General features: G+C 36.4%; 1 protein-coding gene across 1 annotated transcript in view; it reads right to left on the bottom strand.

Annotated features, from left to right (window-relative positions):
• Positions 1-6,986, bottom strand: part of LOC131677778 (calcineurin subunit B type 2) — a 17,766-nt gene extending 10,780 nt beyond the window's left edge. The window contains exons 1-2 of the mRNA XM_058957814.1: positions 6,687-6,986; positions 6,448-6,487 (exon numbers count right to left, since the gene is read on the bottom strand). Coding sequence (XP_058813797.1) covers positions 6,448-6,487; positions 6,687-6,689 — 43 coding nt within the window. The 5' untranslated portion in view covers positions 6,690-6,986. The remainder of the gene's footprint in view (positions 1-6,447; positions 6,488-6,686) is intronic.
• Between the last annotated feature and the right edge of the window lie 15,304 nt (positions 6,987-22,290).

The raw sequence follows: 22,290 nt of genomic DNA on the forward strand, positions 1-22,290 counted from the left end.
ACCATTACCAGAATTTGCTTTTTCCATATATATATTTTGACAACATACCATTCAAGCACCATACAGTTTGTGGATATTTTAGATCTAGCGATGTATAAAATATTAGGTGGAGAAAGAAATCTTTTCTCTTTCTCATTTTAAAATTCTGTCGATTGGTAAAACTTTTATTTTTTTACACGTCGGCTTCTGAAGAAAGCTTCGTCGAGACTAAAAGTAGACTGACACTTTATCCCATTGAGCTGTCGCCGCAATATTGTAGGACGAGGTTTTTTGTATCATGTTAATCTACAGGTTTTTGGAAACTTTGGAAATCCCTCGGGAATAAATTGTTCGAAGATTGTGCAGGATGGCGAACTTTTTTCTATATTTTCATAAGGCGAACTTTTTTCTATATTTTTGCCGATACAAAAGTTCGCAAGCGATCTTGTCTTCGTCCGATATTTGCTTGAGCCGAATAATGTTCCCAAATATCGGCACTCTTGAAATTCACTGACGATTTTTTCCCTAGCGATATTTTATATCAGTGAACTTTTTATTAGAAAATCGGCGATGAAAAGATTCTTTTGTGAACATTGATATTTTGATTTTTTCCCAACACTGCTCTCAATGTATTTCGGCTCGACAGAGAAACAGGACAATAGTCTACAGTCGACAAATGAAGTGCGAAATTAGTTGCAGTTCCGGTCTGCGAAACAGCGGCAACGGTACCAGTGGAGGGATAGACAAACGGTAGTGGAAATATTGGCGGAAATTTGATGAGATCAACCTATTTTGTCTTGTTCTAGTACGACAGATTGGCATTGGGTTGGCATTCGTCGTTTTTTTTTATGCGACGATTTCCAATATTCAAAAATTGCGATCGAGCTTACTATACTAGATTCAATCCCAAAAGCAGGGCTCTCCCAATTGGCTAAAAACTTATAGAAACCGCAGAGCCCACGATGAAAAGAACCGTGGAATGGACGGTGAACACAGGTTTTCCGTGGGATCTACTGTAGGTGTGCTTGAAGTCGGTTTATGACCGGACAGTAGAGTGACACGTGTTGTAGGGCAGCCAGAGCTGCAAATTTTTGAACGGGTAGTTTTGATCTTGAAGGAAAGACAAATCTCAAATCATGCCCTACTATGTTCAATTTGCAGTCTTTAGTTGGCATCATTCATTCAAACAGCCGAGCTGCTCAATCATTTTCCAATCATTTTCAATTTCATCGACCCTGTGAATATCACTCTACTGGGGTATCGACTAGGTTTTTCAAGCAAAACTTCTCTGAACATACTTCTTGCTGTTAATTTAAGCTTGAAAACGCATAACATTCCAACATTTGACCTAAACTGACATCTACAGAGCACATGACAACTTTGGTTAGTGAATGAAAAAGCATCAATTTGAAATGAAGACGTACGGTTTGGTCATGAAAATCCCGCCAACTTGAAAGTGAATGATTAAGGGAGGCTTTGATTTTGAATCACATTTGGGATTGAATTGAACTAGAAGTTGGCATTTGAAAATGAAAATTTGCACCACTGAGGGCAGCTATCAAACTCTGTTCTCGGTACATGCTGCTGGCAATAGAAAATTATAACAGAGTCACTGCCACAAAGTAATGGCTAGAGGTAATGGTAAATGACAACAGATAAGCAGATAACAGATAGGGAGAAAACCTAAAGTTAACAGACGATTTCCAATGTTTAGTACACATATAGTAGAGTTTAGTTTCACATAGAGAAGTATTGCAGTGCAGGACTTATTGCCAAACGAATTGTCCTTCTTAAAAATAGGCTGCAAATGCATATCTAAAAGAGGTGTTTTGAGGAGGAGCACTTTTGAGGTTTTTATTTTTTCAGCAAAGGATTTACTTTTTAATTAATTCATATTTCTATACTGGTTTTGTGTATAAACGAACAATACTAATTGAAATGGGCTTCTCTCAGGATTTTTAACAAGAGCTTATGAGAAACGCATTCATTGCCAATAAATAAAAGTATGTATAAGGTAAAAAGCGGAGATATATGCATTAAACTGAAGTAAATAAAATAATATGATACACTTAATACGCGTCAATTCCTTGCACACGCTTTCGTGCCAATGAATCGAAAGTTTGATGAAAATACTCGTATAATTATAGAACATGTATTATAGATAAGCGAAGCTTGCAGACGGGAAAATGACCTCAGAATGTACCGCTAGGTCTATGTCATTCTGAAATGGGTCATTGGAAAATCGGTAGAGCTAACACCTACTACATCTCGAGATTAAGTTATTTGCATGGGGTGATTGGACCATGTGCAAAAAACTTTCACATAATACCACTGCCGGCCAGTGGGATTTAGAAGGATAACACACATGGTGGTAGTAAACTTCCCCCGCTGATATGCATGTTGCATTTCATGCAGCGGATGCTCGCCCACGCTAACATCCCGATTGTAGTGGTCGATTAAACGTTCCACTGATTTGAGAAGGATGGAAATCAGACTGTTCCATCTAAAGCTCTTTGCTTTATTCATAAGTGACGCGAACACCTTTGGGAATTAATTTTGGAGTTATTTCCTGCCACGCAAATGGAATATATCCTGTCGCAAAACTACAAATCAGAACTTTTATCACAATGTTCATATCCTCTTTGTAGTAGAACTGAAACGATTCCATCTTTTCCCGGAGACGTATACGGAGCAAAACTTTCAATCGCCCATTTGATCGATTCGGTTTTCACAATTCTACGAGCGAATGCCCTGAATAGAACCCAGTAGCAGTCATCAGTGATGGCTCTGTACAGCCTGGAATGTGTGTATCAAAAAGACAGTTGAGTACTACGACTTCGTCAGACGAGTATTCATCATTAGCAGTTCTAATCGAACTGACATGAAAGTTTTTCGATTTCGCAAGTAATTTATTTCATCTGCTAGTCTCATATCTAGTATGTAGTCTCGTATCTAGCACGCATAACACGAAGCAGGCAAGCCTCGTGGCATGCTGCTACTATGAGTAGGTTTGTTTTATCCACGACCTCATCCAAGTCACTTGGAGATTCAACCGTCGACAAATACCACTGAAACTTAGTCGCCAAGCCCAGTTCATTCGTAGATATCAAGCGAGACGTTTAAGCGATCAAAGACGATGCACTTATGATTAGATGGTTAGAGCTCATTTGGTACGAGCCTGTTTGCCAACTCATGCGTAATACCGTCAGAGCAAAGAGTTACATATAACATCTCATCTCTGCCAGCTCGTACAAATGTTGGGTGATTTCCTACATTATGTATGTGCAGATTTGTACTACTTACGTATTCTATCAATTCGGTGCCTCTCAAATTGATATCTGAGCTGTCCCAAATTATGTGATGGGCATGCATCATCGCCGATTAAACCCATTTCTGCCTCATTGTGATACAAAGCTTTTGAAATCATCAGAATGACCCCCCCAATCTTACGAAAATTATATTACCCCCTTGTGTCTATGTATAGCTATAAATCAGCCTTAGTTTAATTTCAAAAATCAATATGTGATCCCCTAGTTTCAAGTAATTTAAAATGTAAAACAAAACAAAATTGGCACCTTTAAACTAACGCAAACCTGCCTTATCAAATAAACGAATTGAATAAAAAAAAATCATCAGAAAGATATGGAAGTCGAACAATAGACGTATTTCTTTTTTATGTTACCATCAGTCATATCTACTGTGACAGAACAAATATCGCGAGCTGTGAGGTCGGATATAAGACATATGTCAATAGCACTACTCACAAGTATACAAGCACGAGGCATTTCACGTGGATTTGTCAAGCCATGAAAGTTACGAAGACGGGGTTAAGTAGTTTTACAACATAGAGGTTTCCTTTATGCACACCTAGAAAAAATCATGTAAATTTACGTCTCCTGACCTTGACATATATGAGCATCGAAAATAATTTAGTTTTATATTTGATTCCAATTTTACATGTCGTTGAATTTCGTAAAGCACGTAATTTTACTTCACATATGGCGTTTTTTCTGAATGGTAGTAAGTGTAATTATATGTCATTGAACATGTAAAGTGTCTATTTCATGTAAAATTAAACGGAACACGGTTATTTTTCGTCATTTATTGAATTACGGCTTGTTAAATTGTGTTATGTTTACAATTACGCCAACGATAAAATTCAGAATTTTTTGGTGTGTGGAAATACAGTTCTTGAACCACAGCTATAGAAGCTTTTCCTTCCTGAACAAGGCGGAATACGTTTATATTTTAATTTGTGCTACTTTAACCATACTCGATCACAGCACTACACATTTCATCGTCAGCACTTGTTGTACAGCAACTAGAAAATACCAAACATGTTGGCTTATAATCGCCTATAGCGAACCTCGAAATCGGTATGAGGGACCATCATTTGAATCCCACGACTTGCAAAGGAACAAACGTCCCCTGTGTCAGAGATTCGCTTAACACAGCAAGGGACCCACGACACTCGGTGCGCGACCGGCATATTGACACCTTGACTTGAGGACTCCTGTTTTAAGTCCCCTCTTACGACATGGGAGTAGGAACCCAGTGGATCAATTGTTCAACCTTCAACCCGTCGGATGCCACATGGCCTATAGGCAGATTTTGTCCGGAGAAAGATAATAGACTGTTACCAACCTCCTTGTGGACCCCAGCCAAGGCTAGCTAGCTCAGGTAGTTGATAAATTATTTAGAGGAGCCCGGGGTTAGTTGGAGAAGTCCCCTTTTCTGCATTTATAATAGACATATAGCGCTGCCTCTCGTTGTGTACCTCATGTAATATGAAACACATTAACCAATGTGTTTTTGCCGCTAAACATTTTTTTGTACAAGTTGTGGGAGATATTGTGTGTTTCGAGTATAGTTTGTAAATTTTCCTAGTTTTAAACATATTGTGTTGTTTAAGGCGATTTTCAATCTATTCCCTGAATGATATTTTTCGATAGTGCATGAAAAGAGATTTCACTATTCATATAGATATTACACATATCCACGAACAAAAGTATTTTTTTAATCCTTTTTTATAAAATATGCGGTTGGGATAAGTTGGCGTTACTATTTACAGTGCAAAAAAGTCAAAAAATATTTTCATTTCTGAAATTCACCCCAAAGTAAAAGCTTCTTTTTCTTGTGTATCACGTCAATGCAGAGGACATTTACTTCGGCTTTTCGAACGAAGAATTTCTAAAACTTGTTATTGAATATGGAGTACACGACTAATGAACAGTTCTATTGAAAAGTCAATCAGCACAAATAAAGAAATAATTGAATTTCCATTGCTTATTTTCTGGCATTCCGTCAGCTTACCCCATACATACCGCCAGGGGCTGGGATAAGTTGGCGGCTTTTCCGCGTCATATAAAAATGGAAACAAGACATCAAACATTTTAATAAAATTCGGTGACGTTACCAACAGTCTGCCCTTTCATGCAACGTAGTCTATTTTGCAAGATCTACCTAAATCAAAGCGGTCAAAATGGAAAACTAAAGACACCGCCAACTAATCCCGGTCTCCCCTAACAAATAAATAAATAATTATTTAAGGTCATCCCCTACCAAAAGTCAATTCACTGACACAAACCCACGACTAAACATGGGAAACGTGCCATTTGAGCCAATTTCATTCACATTTCATTAAATCAAGAAAATGACAAAAATTCAGCTAATAGAAAAATTAATTTGTTTTGATGCTTGAAACTAATTTAAAAAAATCCCTCTTGCCGAAGTGATATTTACAATTTCCTAGTGCAGACTTTTCACACTTAATTTATTTCCTTTTTGGCCGATTTGTAGCTGTCAGCGACAGCTGTATTCTACTACAAAACAATGCTACATTCAAATATCCTAACCTCTGAAGCGCTGAAGCGGTCAATTTAAGAAATTGCCGTCATTCAAATTGTATTTTGGTCCAAAAAGCACATAAAACAAATTTCCATGAAAACTGAAAATCGAAGTACATGTTTAATAAAAGCACATAAAAACAAATGCAAAAAATACAACACTAATATCGGTGTTTTGTAAAAGATCGCGCCGAACAAAAGATGCGCAGAAAAAGCACCCATCATTCCCATACAATGGAATGCAGTAGGATTTTTGCAATTAGGATCATCTTTCTAAAATAAGTTTTTGATGCTCGGACAATAAGAATTGTGCAGAAATGGTTGAATAGCTGTAGTGTTAACTCAGCTAACCTAACTAAGTATTCCTAGCTTAGTAAAAAATCTCACATAACATAATAAACTAATTCAATCGTCAACATATTTCAAAGAATTGTTAAACTATCAATATATACTTTATACTCCTATCATCAAATGGCTCGTAAATAGAAAACGCTTTCAAACATACACGATAGTTGATGCTGATGAGAATCACAAATTATATGCTGTTTCTCCTATGGTAAGCTCGGGCATCGATATGACAAACAGTGTTCCAATTTCGGACAAGGCAAGTCCTAATACTTACAGTTCGAGCATAGCTCCATTGGTAAAGATGTTTCATTTCCCTGAAATTTAACAGAAAAAGTTGATCAATGTCGCGTTTCGCACTTTCGAACATATGTAGGACAATAGAATCCATTGACCCAGTACGTGCTTGCTAAAGAATTGTCAACCCAAATGTACAATGGTGAAGAAAAAGTCCTTCATTGCCACCAGCAAACGGAGTTTTTTTTTTCAATCCCCAAAAAGTAGCAGACATCTTACCATTTTGCTTCTACTTGTATATCCGTATCAGAACACTTCTACTTATGGCACTGAACGCGTATTTGACGGCTTGTTGTCCACCCGTGAAAAGTGCACGGAAATCCTAGTACCACGATTTTCCCACTACACTTTTGCGATTATATTTTGCGACCGATGGTGTTAGATCCGAAAATAAGCACTTCTTTTCTCACTGTCAATCGACGTTTACCCACACACGTATTTTGAGAGGTTGCTACAAAATGTTTAAGCAATACAGGCTTTTTAGGTTCATTTTCCCATCTATTTCACTTCACTACTACTTGCCTCTATACCCACCAGGCATATACGAATGCCATGCGGCAGAGCTTGCGCAGTGAACGGTCGTCATGAATATAACGAACTGTTGATGTATGTACAACGCCGAGGAACTTTTTGATACGTTTGTTGGAAACATTATTACGATTCAATTGTACAGTTAGAAATTTGTTTACGTAAATTTATTCTTTGAAATGAAAAATTTATAATATGGCTGTTTGCTAAACCCAATTTCGTTCTGCTTAATCATAAATTACAATACTGTCAGTAGCATCATTATACTAGCCCTGGATCTACCTTGTACGCTGAAAATTGACTGCGGATTCTTGTAAAACATAATATCAGTGAAGGCGAAGCACTTGTTCTAAGTTTATGTATCCCAGTAAAATCCAGTCCCTAATATTTTAGCTCCAATGCTATATGTTTTTCTCTTTAAAAAAATGACATTTTTTATTTGTCGAAAACACCTACAACTACTTGTACAACTCCTTGTAAAAATAAAACTTGTGCCTTCAGAGTATTTTCTACCACAACTAGTTGCAACTTAAAACTTTATGATCGATTATCTCGAAATATAGTTTTTCCGAAAATGTCTTTTCGGTGATCACGTTTGCTGAAAAACTATTCAACCGATTTCTTCAATTTTTTTCAATTGTTTGTTATTTATTTTTCTCAAATTTTGTATATATATTAATTTAATAGATAGACATTTTTAAATACAAATTTTTAGAGCTCAAATCATCGACTTTTTGGGAAAACGGGTTTAATCCACCTAACAATGTGATGAGACATTTTTTCTAACTTTTAGAACTCCCTCTTCGGATATTATATCGATCAAATTATCATGGGACAACATCATTGCGAGAAATTTGAAAGTTAAATCAAATCAAAGGTTTAAAATATGCAGACACTCCACTATTACTAATGCTTTCGGAATAAAATATTTAAGTTCTGCATTCAATGCATTATTAATGGAAAAGCTGGATTTCCTTTAAGGGGCTATATATGTTGTGGTGGTCCAAAAAATTGAAAAATATGGCGTATATTTATAGTACATATCCATAATAGCGTATATTCAAATTTTAAATGCGATCTGTTAACTAGTACTGAAATTGCAGCCCTTGATAACACGCTACCTCAACGCGATTATTTCGATATCGACTTTTTCCAAAAGTGACCTCGTAGTGAGCAACATATTTCGGATACCGTTGGACTCACAATAGCTAGTGATTGAACAAAGGGTTTTGATTTGCATCATTATTACTAGGGTTTGTATTCCTTTAATGGACCCTTTGCATATAATGGACACCCTGACGCTTTTTCGTCAATTATCACTCATTAACAACTATTTTTCACGTATGCTGTTGGTTACAGTATAGCTTTAACACTTAGACAAAAAATAGAATGTAATTTTCCACCATAATTTAATTAAAAATTGATATTTATACCCAATTTTAGACCAGTGCAGCAAGACAGAGAGCTTGTAAGTAATTGTTTTACTATTACGAAAAGAATACTTCGCTTTCTTGTAAATATATTATATATGAAAAAATATTGTTTTCCTCTTTGAGACCTAAAATAAACAGAATGATTTGTGACGTAGACCCAAAAAACTGAAATAATTTTAAATTTACATTTAAATTCTAAAAGTCCGTTATGAGAACAAATGGAACGGGGTATCTGCGCATTATGAACCTCTGACACATTAATATAACCAGAAATTTGTAAAGGCAACTAATATAATTAAAAAGAGTTATCAACATTCTGAGGATTATTATATTATCATATTGAAAATCTTCTTAGTATTGGATCAACAAAATTTGTGGTTACTACACCAATCAATATAAACATTTGCGGAAAAAATAGACAAAGAACTAATAATAGTAGGTAAAATATATGAAGGCTGTCATGCAAAAATGCATTCGAGCGACCAGAACCATGTTCTGTCAAAAAAAAGTTTCCCGAGATGGATGAGAATTGCAAGATGCAAGAGGTTTATGTTTAGTCGGTTGGCTTAACAACTACTACAAACAGTCTGCTTCCTCATCTCGTACAGATCAGAAGCCAAAAAGCGACCTGCTTGCGAACAGCACACAAACAAAAAATACTACCCGCGCCGCGCCGCTCTAACGTGTACGTGTAGCATATAGACACAGGAAAGTTCCGTTGCAGCTAACTGCGAGTGAAATGAGTGAACAACAAAATAAATTTCGCCCATTACGGGAGAACACAATCGCGATTGATTTTTCGCAAACCCGTCTTAGACCTTCAGTGCGCGAGGTGGAACAATTGGTCAAGGTGAAAATGGAACTTGATCTTACAGAGATATCACACGTCCAGCTTCACCACACCAGGAATGTAGTACTAATAACGTTCAACTCCTTAGCCGAGGCAGAAAGGTTCGTAGCAAAGAACAACATGCAACATGACGTCGAATATGAAAACGTCAAAACCAAGATCCCCGTGTATATGGACCTTGATCTAACGGAAATTCGCCTCCATGATCTGGCACCTCGTACTAGCACGGATTATATTAAAAGATTCATGTCGAAGTATGGAGAAGTGGAATCCGTCTCTAACGACACTTGGAGAAACTTTTTCCCTGGCATTCTCAACGGTGTTCGGGTTGTGCGAATGCGGCTGTACCAACCTATACCATCTTACTTGACTTTCGAGGGCAGATCATCTCAAGGTGTTAACTACATACAAAGAACCCTATGCACATACCCTGGGCAGGTGCCCACGTGTCAGTTCTGTAATCAGACTGCACACTACGGTAAGCCATGCGCCAAAACAACTAAAGAAAACTCATCTTCAACCACCACTACCAAACAGCCTTCAACATTTGCTGATACACAACAAACAGCCGGCCAACAAATGAATGCCGGACCAACAATATTCCACGGCATCCCAAAGCCAATACTCACCGTACGCAGGGATGAAATAAACAAGAAAGAAGACGGCTATATCAAAGTCACTCGAAAACACAAAAAGCACCAAAAATCTAACAGCGACAACCATTCTAGTGATGACGATATGGACACAAACACAAGCGAGGGGGAAGGCAGACAGACTGATCAGCAAGCAGCAGAAGGTACACCCGACCATCGCTCACCACCGAGAAAGAAAGTCAACACAAGAAACGGAAAGCAGTGCACCCAGGATAGTCGACAAAAATAATGTTCGATGGTTTATATATATTTTGATATCTATTTTGAATGAAATTTTGAATTTGTAATTTTTGAAATGTACATTATTTTCAAAAAGGCGAATGACCCTCGAGGTTAAAGCCGTAATAAATAAACAAACAAAACAACTACTACAAACCAATCCGAAACCACCACGAACCAGCAGGCGGCGCACAGTGGTCAGAAATGCCAAAAACGTGAACTTAATTGACTAGAGGCAAAACCATCGAATATATTCACAGGGTGTCTTTGGAGAAATTGTTCGTATGAATATTTCCCACAATCTGATAGAAATAAAATTGAGGTATACTATAAAATATAGGTATATTTTATACTGACGAGGTAGAAAGTTTGTGTCTTCGACACAGCTTTAGAAACGCTCATAATAATTTCACTGTGACTTTTCGTGCAAACGATGTTCCAGACAAATGTTGAGGTATTAAAACCACATAATATTGTTGAAGACTGAAGACTGCATATAAAAATTACATTTTTGTTGAAGACTGCATGTAATTTTTTTCCTGAAATTCGCGACGCACACCTCTTCTAAAAATACTCATTCGTTTTAGAATTATTGAAGAATTTTAAATTTTTTTTGCACCAAGTTAAACTGCGTATAAGAGAGAAAGGTGAAGACCAAAATGGTCGAGCAGGAACTATTTTCAATGTCCAGACTACGCATAATAAAGGTAAAAAGGCTTGATTCGTGGCACTATAGAACCCTATGAATAGGGTAAGCTCACTTTGTAATGTTTTTTTTTACTTTTTCCATATAAAAATCAACGAAAAAAAACATTTTTCGGTTTTTTTTCATGAAATTTTGTAATTAATGGTCAAAAATGTTCAAACCTTCAATAACTTTGAAACGAATGAGTATTTTTACTTACAGTTTTCAACAATATTATGTGGTTTCAATGAGTAGATACACAAAATTCCTTATATTGATTACATTGATTTCATACATATTTTTTTGCAATTTGTAGCACATAAAAATTATCTGTCACGCAAAGATATCATGTGAAAACTAATGAAATTGTAATAGTATGCCACATAGAAATTTGATTCATTTGCCTCTCGTTCTGCTGTGTTTTTATGCATTGGACGTTCTCGGTCTTGAATGCATAAAAATCACAGCTGAATAAACGAGAATGTAATGAAAAGAAGGCAAACTTTACATTTTACTAAGTTGAAGTTCGACTAAACGGTTTGTGGTTACAAGTAGGCCATATTTTTCTGCGTGTACCAAAAGTGCGGACCAAAGACTTTTACTATAGTGACTTCCAGTACTTTGACAGATATATACCGAAAGCAAAACAAACATGTTCCGAGGCGAGAACAATGGGAACACAAGCGACAATCCTAATCTAGTGTTCTGTATCTATTTTTTAATGCATCCACATTTATTTGGAACATGGTTTACACGAAAAGTTACAGTGGAAAAAGTTATATTAAAAAACCTGTTTTAATCCACCTAGTGGTGCAATTGTGCCTTTCTCATTTGTCCAAACTACGATTCCATGGCTGGTTATGTTCAATACAATGATGGATATGTATATTACATATTCAGTACGATTTCCACATACATACAATGGATCGACAGCCAAGATCTTGAGATACTATGTGTCGACACTGAAACATCGCTTGAAACCAGCGGCGGATCAAGGAGGAAGATTCGGGGGGTCCGGAACCTGCCAAAAATTTTCAACTTGTTAAGAAATTTTAAACTAGTTTTAATTTTAAAGAAGCAACCCCTCATTGCATACTCCTATCTAAGCCTTTGTAGGTCAATTTTTTTTGCCGGAATTAGGTTGACGATTTTTAGAGCGATTGCATAACCTTTCTATATGAGAAAGACAAAAATATGCCAAAGTCAATTTTTGTCAAATTTTTTTTTCGAGATTTCATCAAACCTCAACGTTTCACGCATTTTAAAGTCATCTGGCATCAAAAATGCAAATTCGATTTTTAAATCTTCCCTTACTCCCCCCTTTGAGAATTTTTCATTTCAGTTTACATGGGAATTTGCTGTGTGGTCGCACTCTTAAAACCGTAACTCCGGAACCGTCAAATCCAATCAACAAAAAATTCAATAGCAGCAGGTGGGAAGGTTGTACCTTTCATTTGAGACTAAGTTTGTGCAAATCGGTCCAGCCATCTCTGAGAAACAGAGGTGATATTTTTTTCCACATATACACAGACATTTTCCGATGTCGACGAACTGAGTCGAATGGCATATGACATTCGGCCCTCCGGGCCGGGATTATTGACGATTTTTAGAGCGATTGCATAACCTTTCTATATGAGAAAGGCAAAACTAAATTTAAGGGTGTTGCAATAGGAAACGCCTTAAACGTCGATAGCTTTAAGTTCTACAAGTTCAAGTTTAGTTTTTCTTCATTACGAGCATTTCTAAAATTTTGTCGAAGACACCAACTTTCCACCTCGTCAGTATAAAAAGTTAATTTTTTAGTTTGATCCTAGTAAGCCATGCCTAATTTTAATTTTTATCAGGTTGTGGGAAATATTCTTAGGAATAATTCGTCCAAAGACACCCTGTGAATATATTTGATGGTTTGGCCTCTAGTGAATCAAATTTTTGGGGTTTCCGACCACTACGCAGTGGCGTCTTTTGATGACTCCTTCTTGATAACAAACATTTACCCAATTTGTTGAGCTGAGTCGTTCTATTCACAAGACTAGGTTAAAGCCTCTGAAAAAATCTTCAAAATTTGAGAGTTTCTGTACGTTTCTTTTAAAATAAACGTTAAAAAATCAAACCACCCCCCCTTGAAATTTTTTGCGCACGGGCCTGCGCTCTTCTAGGAAGTATGGCGGAGTATCAGGAAAAACTGGCCTGAGAGAACATGAAAAGGTCCACGCTTTTCACCATAGAAGAAAATTAAATAGTGACATGGATAGCCCGAAAAGATTACGAAATATTTAATTCTGGAGTAATACTTCAGCAAGTACGTCATGCACAGTACAGGGGGTTCAGTTGTGCAGGCGAACATGTGTACGTGTTTTGGTACAAAATATCGTGTTTGAGTTCCTACACGAAGTGTGCGTTTAATATGAGCACAGAACCAGACCGAACATTGCGTACGATATTCATTTGGGAAGTCTGTTACGTCCCAAAATCAAACAAAATTAAGCTACAAAATACTTTTATCGAACATTTTCAGGAAAATAGTAGAAATTAAATATATGGAGATTATTTGCTAAAAATACTTACGGCTTCTACAAAACGCATCAGTTATAGTTACATAAATGTACAGCGAATTATATGAAATGATCAAAAATATGCTGACTTGTTAGTATTGCAAATGCTTTACTCTACTATATTGGGCTGAAGCTGGGTGTGAAACTAAAATTTAAAATTCAATTACATTCTCATTCCCCTAAAAATTAAATTCAAAGTGTATGTACAGTACATTTAGTTAAACACAGTTATTTCTAGTTAAGATAGTCAATACCGTAAAGATAGTCTAAAAATAGCTCCTTACTTTATAAATGAAGTTTTTAAAAAAATCGTACTGTTTCTAATTTTTAAAAATGAAAAATTCAAAAATTTGCATCTTTAAGATGTAATGGTACCGAGCCTTATTAAATAAACAAATTGAATAAAAAATTATCACTTATTGCTTCCCATTAGCTAGTTCAGACATCGCCAGGTATTGGTGGTGAATAAAGCTATGGAGAAGCATATTCCAACCGTTGATGGAATTAACATATATTCCTTGTTTTTGACGTAAGTCACCCTTTTCTTTTTTTTTCAAGGTCCAATGAAAAATACACAGTGAAAGAATGACCGGAACGATGAGGCCAACCACTCCGCTCTCAAGCAACTGTCGCTTTCCATTGACTATCAAAAGAAACGGTACACCGCACAGTGGCCGGAGGCTGGCCAAAACCTCAAAAATTTATTTTTAAAATATTGATATTTTATATTTTTCCTAAATTTCTCATGTATTGAATGATGTATATTCAAAATTTTGTGATCATTGGATAAGAACACGATTTTTAACACGAGTTTAAACGTGCCAAAGTCCGGATTTTTTTAATGATTTTCATGTCCGAAACCACCATTGCTCTGTTCACTTCAAATGCATGTTGCTCTTTTGATTTTGGTCCGATTTTAGCACAACTAGTTTCATTGTGTAGAGGAACGGAAGAACTTGGTTAATAAGTAAAATTCATTTGGTAAATTTGCTTGGAACTATGACTTTTTAGTTTAAATATGTTTAAGGTGGTCAGATCAAAAATACTTTGTTCACTAATGTATTCTGTACAAATTTCGGAATCAGTTCGGAACGGTCACATAGTATACATTCTATGTGAAATTACCTCTACTTTTCGAATATCATGGTCTCGTTCTGCGCCTAGGTGCGCAAAAAATTTAAGCAGATTTTGAAGATTTGTTGCTGATATGGAGACGCATGGTGTTTTGCGTAAAATAGTTAGACAATCTACAGTAAACCAATACGTTCAACAATGGTTTTTAAGTAGTGTTCTTCATTTTTTAGGATATTGTTGACATTGGTGAACAGTAACGGAAAATCTATCATGAAAACGAGATCATAGTTATAAGAAAGGTTCAATGACACTGTATGGAAAAATATATTTAATATTTTACGACTTTTGACATCAAAAATGAGCTCAGCACCTCAAAATTAGCTTAAATTGTGATTTTCAGCCAAATTAGGTACCATTTGAGGTTTTGTCCGACTTTTGTTTGAAGAGCCGCCACTGTGCACCGTCCCCACACCATCGCAATTCCCCAGACCCCCCTCCCCTCTCACCACCTTCATCATCCCATACCAAAAAAGCCAATATACTGAAAGAAATTTTTATCAGTATTCCAAAGAAACTGATTAAAATATGGGTCATTCCACGCGAAGTGATCAAAAAAAGATGCAAACTTGAAATCGAGCTTCACGGATTTGAACCAAATTTTGAGGAATAGTTCATCTAGAGCCAATATATAAAAACCAAATTTTTGTGTCAATAGAGCCACATCTCGGGTGATGGGAGCACCCCCCGTTTTGACAAATTGCCAAAACTTTTGATTTTCTTTTGATTATATCTCCGGTTCTGTTTATTTTCTTGAATCAAACCGCAAGAATGCTTTTCAAGAATATTGTTCAAGGAGTCTAGAAAAAGATTAACTTTTGGCAGCAGTGCTGCCAACTGTGCGATTTTTTCAGTTAAATATTAAAAGTTAGTTTTTCTCTCAATACATATATATTAATTTTGAAAATTCTAATCCCATCATGTTCCTTAGACATTTTTACACAAAAAACACTTATCATTTCAATAAAATTTAAGCGCATCCTGAGATACACCGTCGTGAAGGCAAGAAGTCGCATTTTCTCATATAAAAATTCTTTGTTTTGGCCAAAATTGAGAAGATCTTCAAAAGGTCATAAAAATCGACCCTGATCTGCTAGAAGCAAACAAAAATCGTAGTATTTCATCATTTCTCGTCTACTTCACGATAAATTATATGTGGACTTAGAATACTCAAGTTGGTTTTTTATTGTTGTGCGCTTGTGATTTTATATGGGAAATTGCGCCTTTTTTGCTTCAAAACAGAGTATCTCAGGATGCGCTCAAATTATATTGAGATTATAAGTGTCTTTTATGTAAAAATGTCTGAGGAACACGATGGAATTAGAATTTTTTTAAATAAAAATATGTATTGTGAGAAAAATTAACTTTAAATATTTAACTGAAAAAATCACACAGTTGGCAGACTCCTTGAACAATTTTCTTAAAAATCCATCTTGCGGTTTGATTCTAGAGTAAATAGAACCGGAGATATGATCAAGAGAAAATCAAGGGTTTTGACAGATTGTCAATTGACACAAAAATTTGGGTTTTTATACATTGACCCTAGATGAACAATTCCTCCAAATTTGGTTCAAATCCGTGAAAGTCGATTACACGCACGTGGAATGACCCATAAACGAACCTTACAGACTAACTCATAAACTATAAAAGGAGCTAATTGTTTTTATTGATGTTTCAAAGGATTTTTTGTCAGAAACCCCTAAAGTAGAGGAGAGTGAGGACACTTGATCCTTGGGGATATTTGATTCCCTGCCCATATCTCCTAATTTATACGCATAAAGTTAACACAATATAAAAAGAATATGAAGTATTTGGTCATTCATGATATTTAAAAAACAAATCTGATATATTACATTTGGTTTAGAAAAGTTGTATAATATTTAAAAAACCTGTTTTAATCCACCTAGCGGTGCAATTGTGCCTTTCTCATTTCTCTAAACTATGGCACGGAGGCTTTTTATGTTCAACATAATTGTGGAAATGTCCATTACATTCTTAGTACACTTTGCACTTATACACAATGGCATGCCAGCCACGAACTTGATGAGCTACGTGTCGACGGTGAAACACTTGAAACAAAAAAATATCATACTCCATTAGCCTAATCAGCATTAGATCAATGTTATCTGCTTGCTAACTCATTTTGTCATGCGGGGCTGGGTATGTGAAGAGGGCGAAAGTCCCATGAACGAACGACTCCCCAGCTTAAATTATTATGCTTTGTGATACAGTGGTGGTTTAAAGATGACGGGGTTGAAAGGGAGGGGTATGAGGGCTGGATGGGGTGGTGGTCTGAGGGGTGATTTAAGGAGATTTTTAAAGGAGGGGCGCGAACAGTAGAGGGGGGGGGGTGTAACCCCTCTCCGTAAACCATCAACTACGCCTCTGTTAAAATCCAGAAACCCTAAACGAGTCGAAAAAAAAATTGGCCGGGATTAGGTTGACGTTTTTCAGAGTGATTGCATAACCTTTCTATATGAGAAAGGCAAAAATGTGCCAAAATCCAAAAAAGTGAATCGTAGTCAAATTTTTTTTCGAGTTTGCATCAAATCTCGACGTTTCATGCACCTTGAACACATTTAGCATCAAAAATGAAAATTCTATTTTTAATTTTTCCTATAGTTTATATGAGAAATTTCTGTGTGGCCGTACTCTGAAACCCGTAATTCCGGAACCAGAATTCCGATCGATCCAAAATTCAATAGCAGCCGATGGGAAGGTTGCACCTTTCATTTGAGACTAAGTTTGGGCAAATCGGTCCAGCCATCTCTGAGAAAAATGAGTGACATTATTTGACACATACGCACATACATACACACACACATACACACACACATACATACATACACACACACATACAGACTTTTTCCGATCTCGACGAACTGAGTCGAATGGGATATGACACCCGGCCCTCCGGGCCGGGATTAGGTTGACGTTTTTCAGAGTGATTGCATAACCTTTCTATATGAGAAAGGCAAAAATGTGCCAAAATCCAAAAAAGTGAATCGTAGTCAAATTTTTTTTTCGAGTTTGCATCAAATCTCGACGTTTCATGCACCTTGAACACATTTAGCATCAAAAATAAAAATTCTATTTTTAATTTTTCCTATAGTTTATATGAGAAATTTCTGTGTGGCCGTACTCTGAAACCCGTAATTCCGGAACCAGAATTCCGATCGATCCAAAATTCAATAGCAGCCGATGGGAAGGTTGCACCTTTCATTTGAGACTAAGTTTGGGCAAATCGGTCCAGCCATCTCTGAGAAAAATGAGTGACATTATTTGACACATACGCACATACATACACACACACACATACACACACACACATACACACACATACATACATACACACACACATACAGACTTTTTCCGATCTCGACGAACTGAGTCGAATGGGATATGACACCCGGCCCTCCGGGCCGGGATTAGGTTGACGTTTTTCAGAGTGATTGCATAACCTTTCTATATGAGAAAGGCAAGAAAGGCAAAAATGTGCCAAAATCCAAAAAAGTGAATCGTAGTCAAATTTTTTTTTCGAGTTTGCATCAAATCTCGACGTTTCATGCACCTTGAACACATTTAGCATCAAAAATAATAATTCTATTTTTAATTTTTCCTATAGTTTATATGAGAAATTTCTGTGTGGCCGTACTCTGAAACCCGTAATTCCGGAACCAGAATTCCGATCGATCCAAAATTCAATAGCAGCCGATGGGAAGGTTGCACCTTTCATTTGAGACTAAGTTTGGGCAAATCGGTCCAGCCATCTCTGAGAGAAATGAGTGACATTATTTGACACATACGCACATACATACACACACACATACACACACACACATACACACACACACATACACACACACATACATACATACACACACACATACAGACTTTTTCCGATCTCGACGAACTGATTCGAATGGGATATGACACCCGGCCCTCCGGGCCGGGATTAGCTTGACGTTTTTCAGAGTGATTGCATAACCTTTCTATATGAGAAAGGCAAAAATGTGCCAAAATCCAAAAAAGTGAATCGTAGTCAAATTTTTTTTTTCGAGTTTGCATCAAATCTCGACGTTTCATGCACCTTGAACACATTTAGCATCAAAAATAATAATTCTATTTTTAATTTTTCCTATAGTTTATATGAGATATTTCTGTGTGGCCGTACTCTGAAACCCGTAATTCCGGAACCAGAATTCCGATCGATCCAAAATTCAATAGCAGCCGATGGGAAGGTTGCACCTTTCATTTGAGATTAAGTTTGGGCAAATCGGTCCAGCCATCTCTGAGAGAAATGAGTGACATTATTTGACACATACGCACATACATACACACACACACATACACACACACATACACACACACATACATACATACACACACACATACAGACTTTTTCCGATCTCGACGAACTGAGTCGAATGGGATATGACACCCGGCCCTCCGGGCCGGGATTAGGTTGACGATTTTCAGAGTGATTGCATAACCTTTCTATATGAGAAAGGCAAAAATATGTTTTTAAATCCATCTCGAAGATCTTTTCACAAATTTTTTGAACGGCTGTATGACATCGTCGAACTAATAATTTATGTAAATTTTCAAGTACGATTACTTTTTAAGGGCTTTTGCCTAGTAAAACACGTTTTTCGAATAAAAAGTTTCACAATACATACAAAAAAATTAAATTTTGTTCACCTCATACAACATGTATCTTTGATCCCTGTAACACTGGGTATTATTGATCCCTATCATTAGTTCTCTCGAACTCTTTCAAAATGCATAGAAATAGAAAAGCATCATTTTCATAACGTGCCTGGCACTATTAATTCATCTAAAATATTTTTTCCGTCAACAAATGATGGTATAAGTTATTGAAGGTTGAAATAGCCAGTTAAACAGCACTGATTTACCGCAAATACTTGTCTTGACTTTCTACTGTGGTTAAAGTTTGTCGTGCATCTAAAAGGTTAGTCTTATTAAATAATTTGTCAGAATAGGTGGTTAGCTGAACTTTTGTGTCCATAGGTCATAGTGTGCTTTGTTTCTTTAGCCCTAGTAGGCGCGGGATCAAGTTACCACACGTTTTTACAAAAACCTCGTTTTGGCATGATTTTCAAATCAATTCATATTACTGACATGACATAGTATTCGGATTTACACATTATTCATACCTCTTACAATTCGAATTGACTACAAGATGGCGAATTTTGCAATTGAAATTTTTATTTCATTGAAAAGTTATGAGAAAAAAACGTGGGATCAAGCGTACCCACTCTCCCCTACTATTTCTTATAATTTCTAATTTTTCATTTTTTGCGAGTCTGTGTGTAATGTGATCTTTGTAGGTAAGGTTTTCATCGCTAATCAAACTTTTTAACAACGAAAAGTGAAAAAAGTAACTGTCATCGCGCACCGGCAATAGCCTGTCATTGCGAACTGGACCTTTCTTGACTATTATCTATTTCCGACAGTGCCGGCAGACTTGGCAGCCATTAAGAATCGGATCCTACGATCCTACTGGCCACTAAAAACCCTTTCAGACTGCTGCTCGAACATTCGACGAGTGGCTTATGAGACCAACGCCTTACCCTCAGAACCGCCAGATCAGTGTAAGGGCCTCTAAGGCAATGTGAACTATTTTGCTACCAAGATTGATGAATATTATTTAAGGGGGGCGTCTGGTGAAAAGTGGTCAAACCAAAAATTATTTTGTTCTACGATTTTGAAGGCAAGGCAACAATTGATCTGTTGTGTAATATTAAGATCTATTTATGCGTTCATTATGTAGAAAAAAAATATTTTCAGTCACGCAGAGCCACACATACGAGCTAGAGTTCTAAGAGTAGACGTCCAACCATTTCCACGTCGGGGAACGCCACGGCGAACACGATAACTCTTGATAAAATTGTGTGACACAGGAAATCCAATAAGAATTGTAAAGCTTAGACCTGTAGTTACTCGATGAACCAAAAAAATAGAAAAGGTTCGGGTTTCGGAAAACGGTTTAATGAAAAACAAAAAATCTCATATTTTACTGTAAAATTCGCTCATTCTTCTTCAAAATAGTAGGGAGAAATTTTTGTTATTCAGTTTTCTGGTTTCTCATCGGCAGCCTACACATATTGTGCATTCTCATTAAAAAATCAAGTCAATTCGTTGATTTTTTTAGTTATCGTGTTCGCCAATTTGAAAAATACGGTTTCGAGAAAAACGCTATTAGAGGGTGTACCACATCAAATTGCATCACGAGAAAAACGCTGTGGAAAATAACCCATTGGGTATTTTCTCTTGAAAATTTGGGTAGAAGTAGATTAACACGTTGTTTACACTGTATTTTTATTCCTGTCAGTTTTTCGAAAATTTTTGGCAATAGAGTACTTGACAATCTGTAACTGCACACCTAGAAAAAATAGTGTAAATTTACGTCTCCTGACCCTGACATATACGAGCATCAAAAATGACTTAGTTTTACGTATGATTTTAATTTTATATGACGTTTAATTTCGTAAATCATGTAATTTTACTCCACATACAGCATTTATTCTGAATGGTAGGAAGTGTAATTTTATGTCATTGCGCATGTAAAGTATATTTTTCATGTAAAATTAAACGGAACACGATAATGTTCCGTCATTTGGTAAATTACGGTTTGTTGAATTGTGTCATGTTTGCAATTACGTCAACGATAAAATTCAGATTTTTTTGGTGTGTGTATTAGTGTATTCGACGATTTGTTTTCCTCCACCTGTCATAGGTGGAGATAAACAAATCGAAAATAACTTTTCAGTCGGATTATTCTCATGATGGAATCTGACCAACGGGCATTGTACGTCTTCGGAATGACTTTTACAGCGAAAAAGAGAATTTCAGCACCATTATAAATACGTTATGCGAACTATTTCAAATGTATAAATTGGCTAACAGTTTTACATATGACAGCTGGAGGAAAACAAACCACCCAAGTGGTGTGAGTGAAATGATTTGCATAGAACTCTATAGATTGAAATATGTGTGTGTATAGATAATACGCGCTAGGAATGCATACGGTAAAAAAACTTTACCCATTTTATGTATTCAAATTGCCCATTTTCGGAAAGTTATTCGAGCTGTCAAAAATGGGTATTTTTTTGTTTCTAACAATGAGTACTTTTTATCCATTTCACAACTACTCGATGAGGTAATGTCAATGGGTATATTGATCTTGATAATGGGTGAAAAATCCTTAAGCATTATTTCAAGCGAGTTAACCTGCAAACTAAGGATCGTAGTGGAACCTGCAAATTATCGCCCTGCATCGGAGTCCGTGGCGGAAACGGAACATTTCGGCAATGCTCCGAAAACAACGTCTGTTTAGACTACTGAGGATGTTGAAAATATACGCCAGTTCGGCATTTTTAGAGCAGCCAAAAGATCCAGCCATCAAAAATATATCCAGTTGGCGGTTTTATTTTGTTAAGTAGTTTTAGAATAGGATTTCTATCTAGATTTCTATACTTTTATAAGGAAACAATAATGTGAAATGAATTTTTTAATTCAGAAATACACTCAAGCTTTTTTTACGCGGTTTTTTTTTGCGCGGTATTTTTTTACGCGGTTTTTTTTTACGCGGATTTTGAAATTTACGCGGTTTTCATTTACGCGGATTTTGAAATTTAAGCGGTTTTCATTTACGCGGTTTTTGAAATTTACGCGGTTTTCATTTACGCGGTTTTTGAAATTTACGCGGTTTTCATTTACGCGGATTTTGAAATTTACGCGGTATCCAT

The sequence above is a fragment of the Topomyia yanbarensis genome, chromosome 1 (assembly GCF_030247195.1).
Source record: "Topomyia yanbarensis strain Yona2022 chromosome 1, ASM3024719v1, whole genome shotgun sequence".
Lineage (NCBI taxonomy): Eukaryota > Metazoa > Arthropoda > Insecta > Diptera > Culicidae > Topomyia > Topomyia yanbarensis.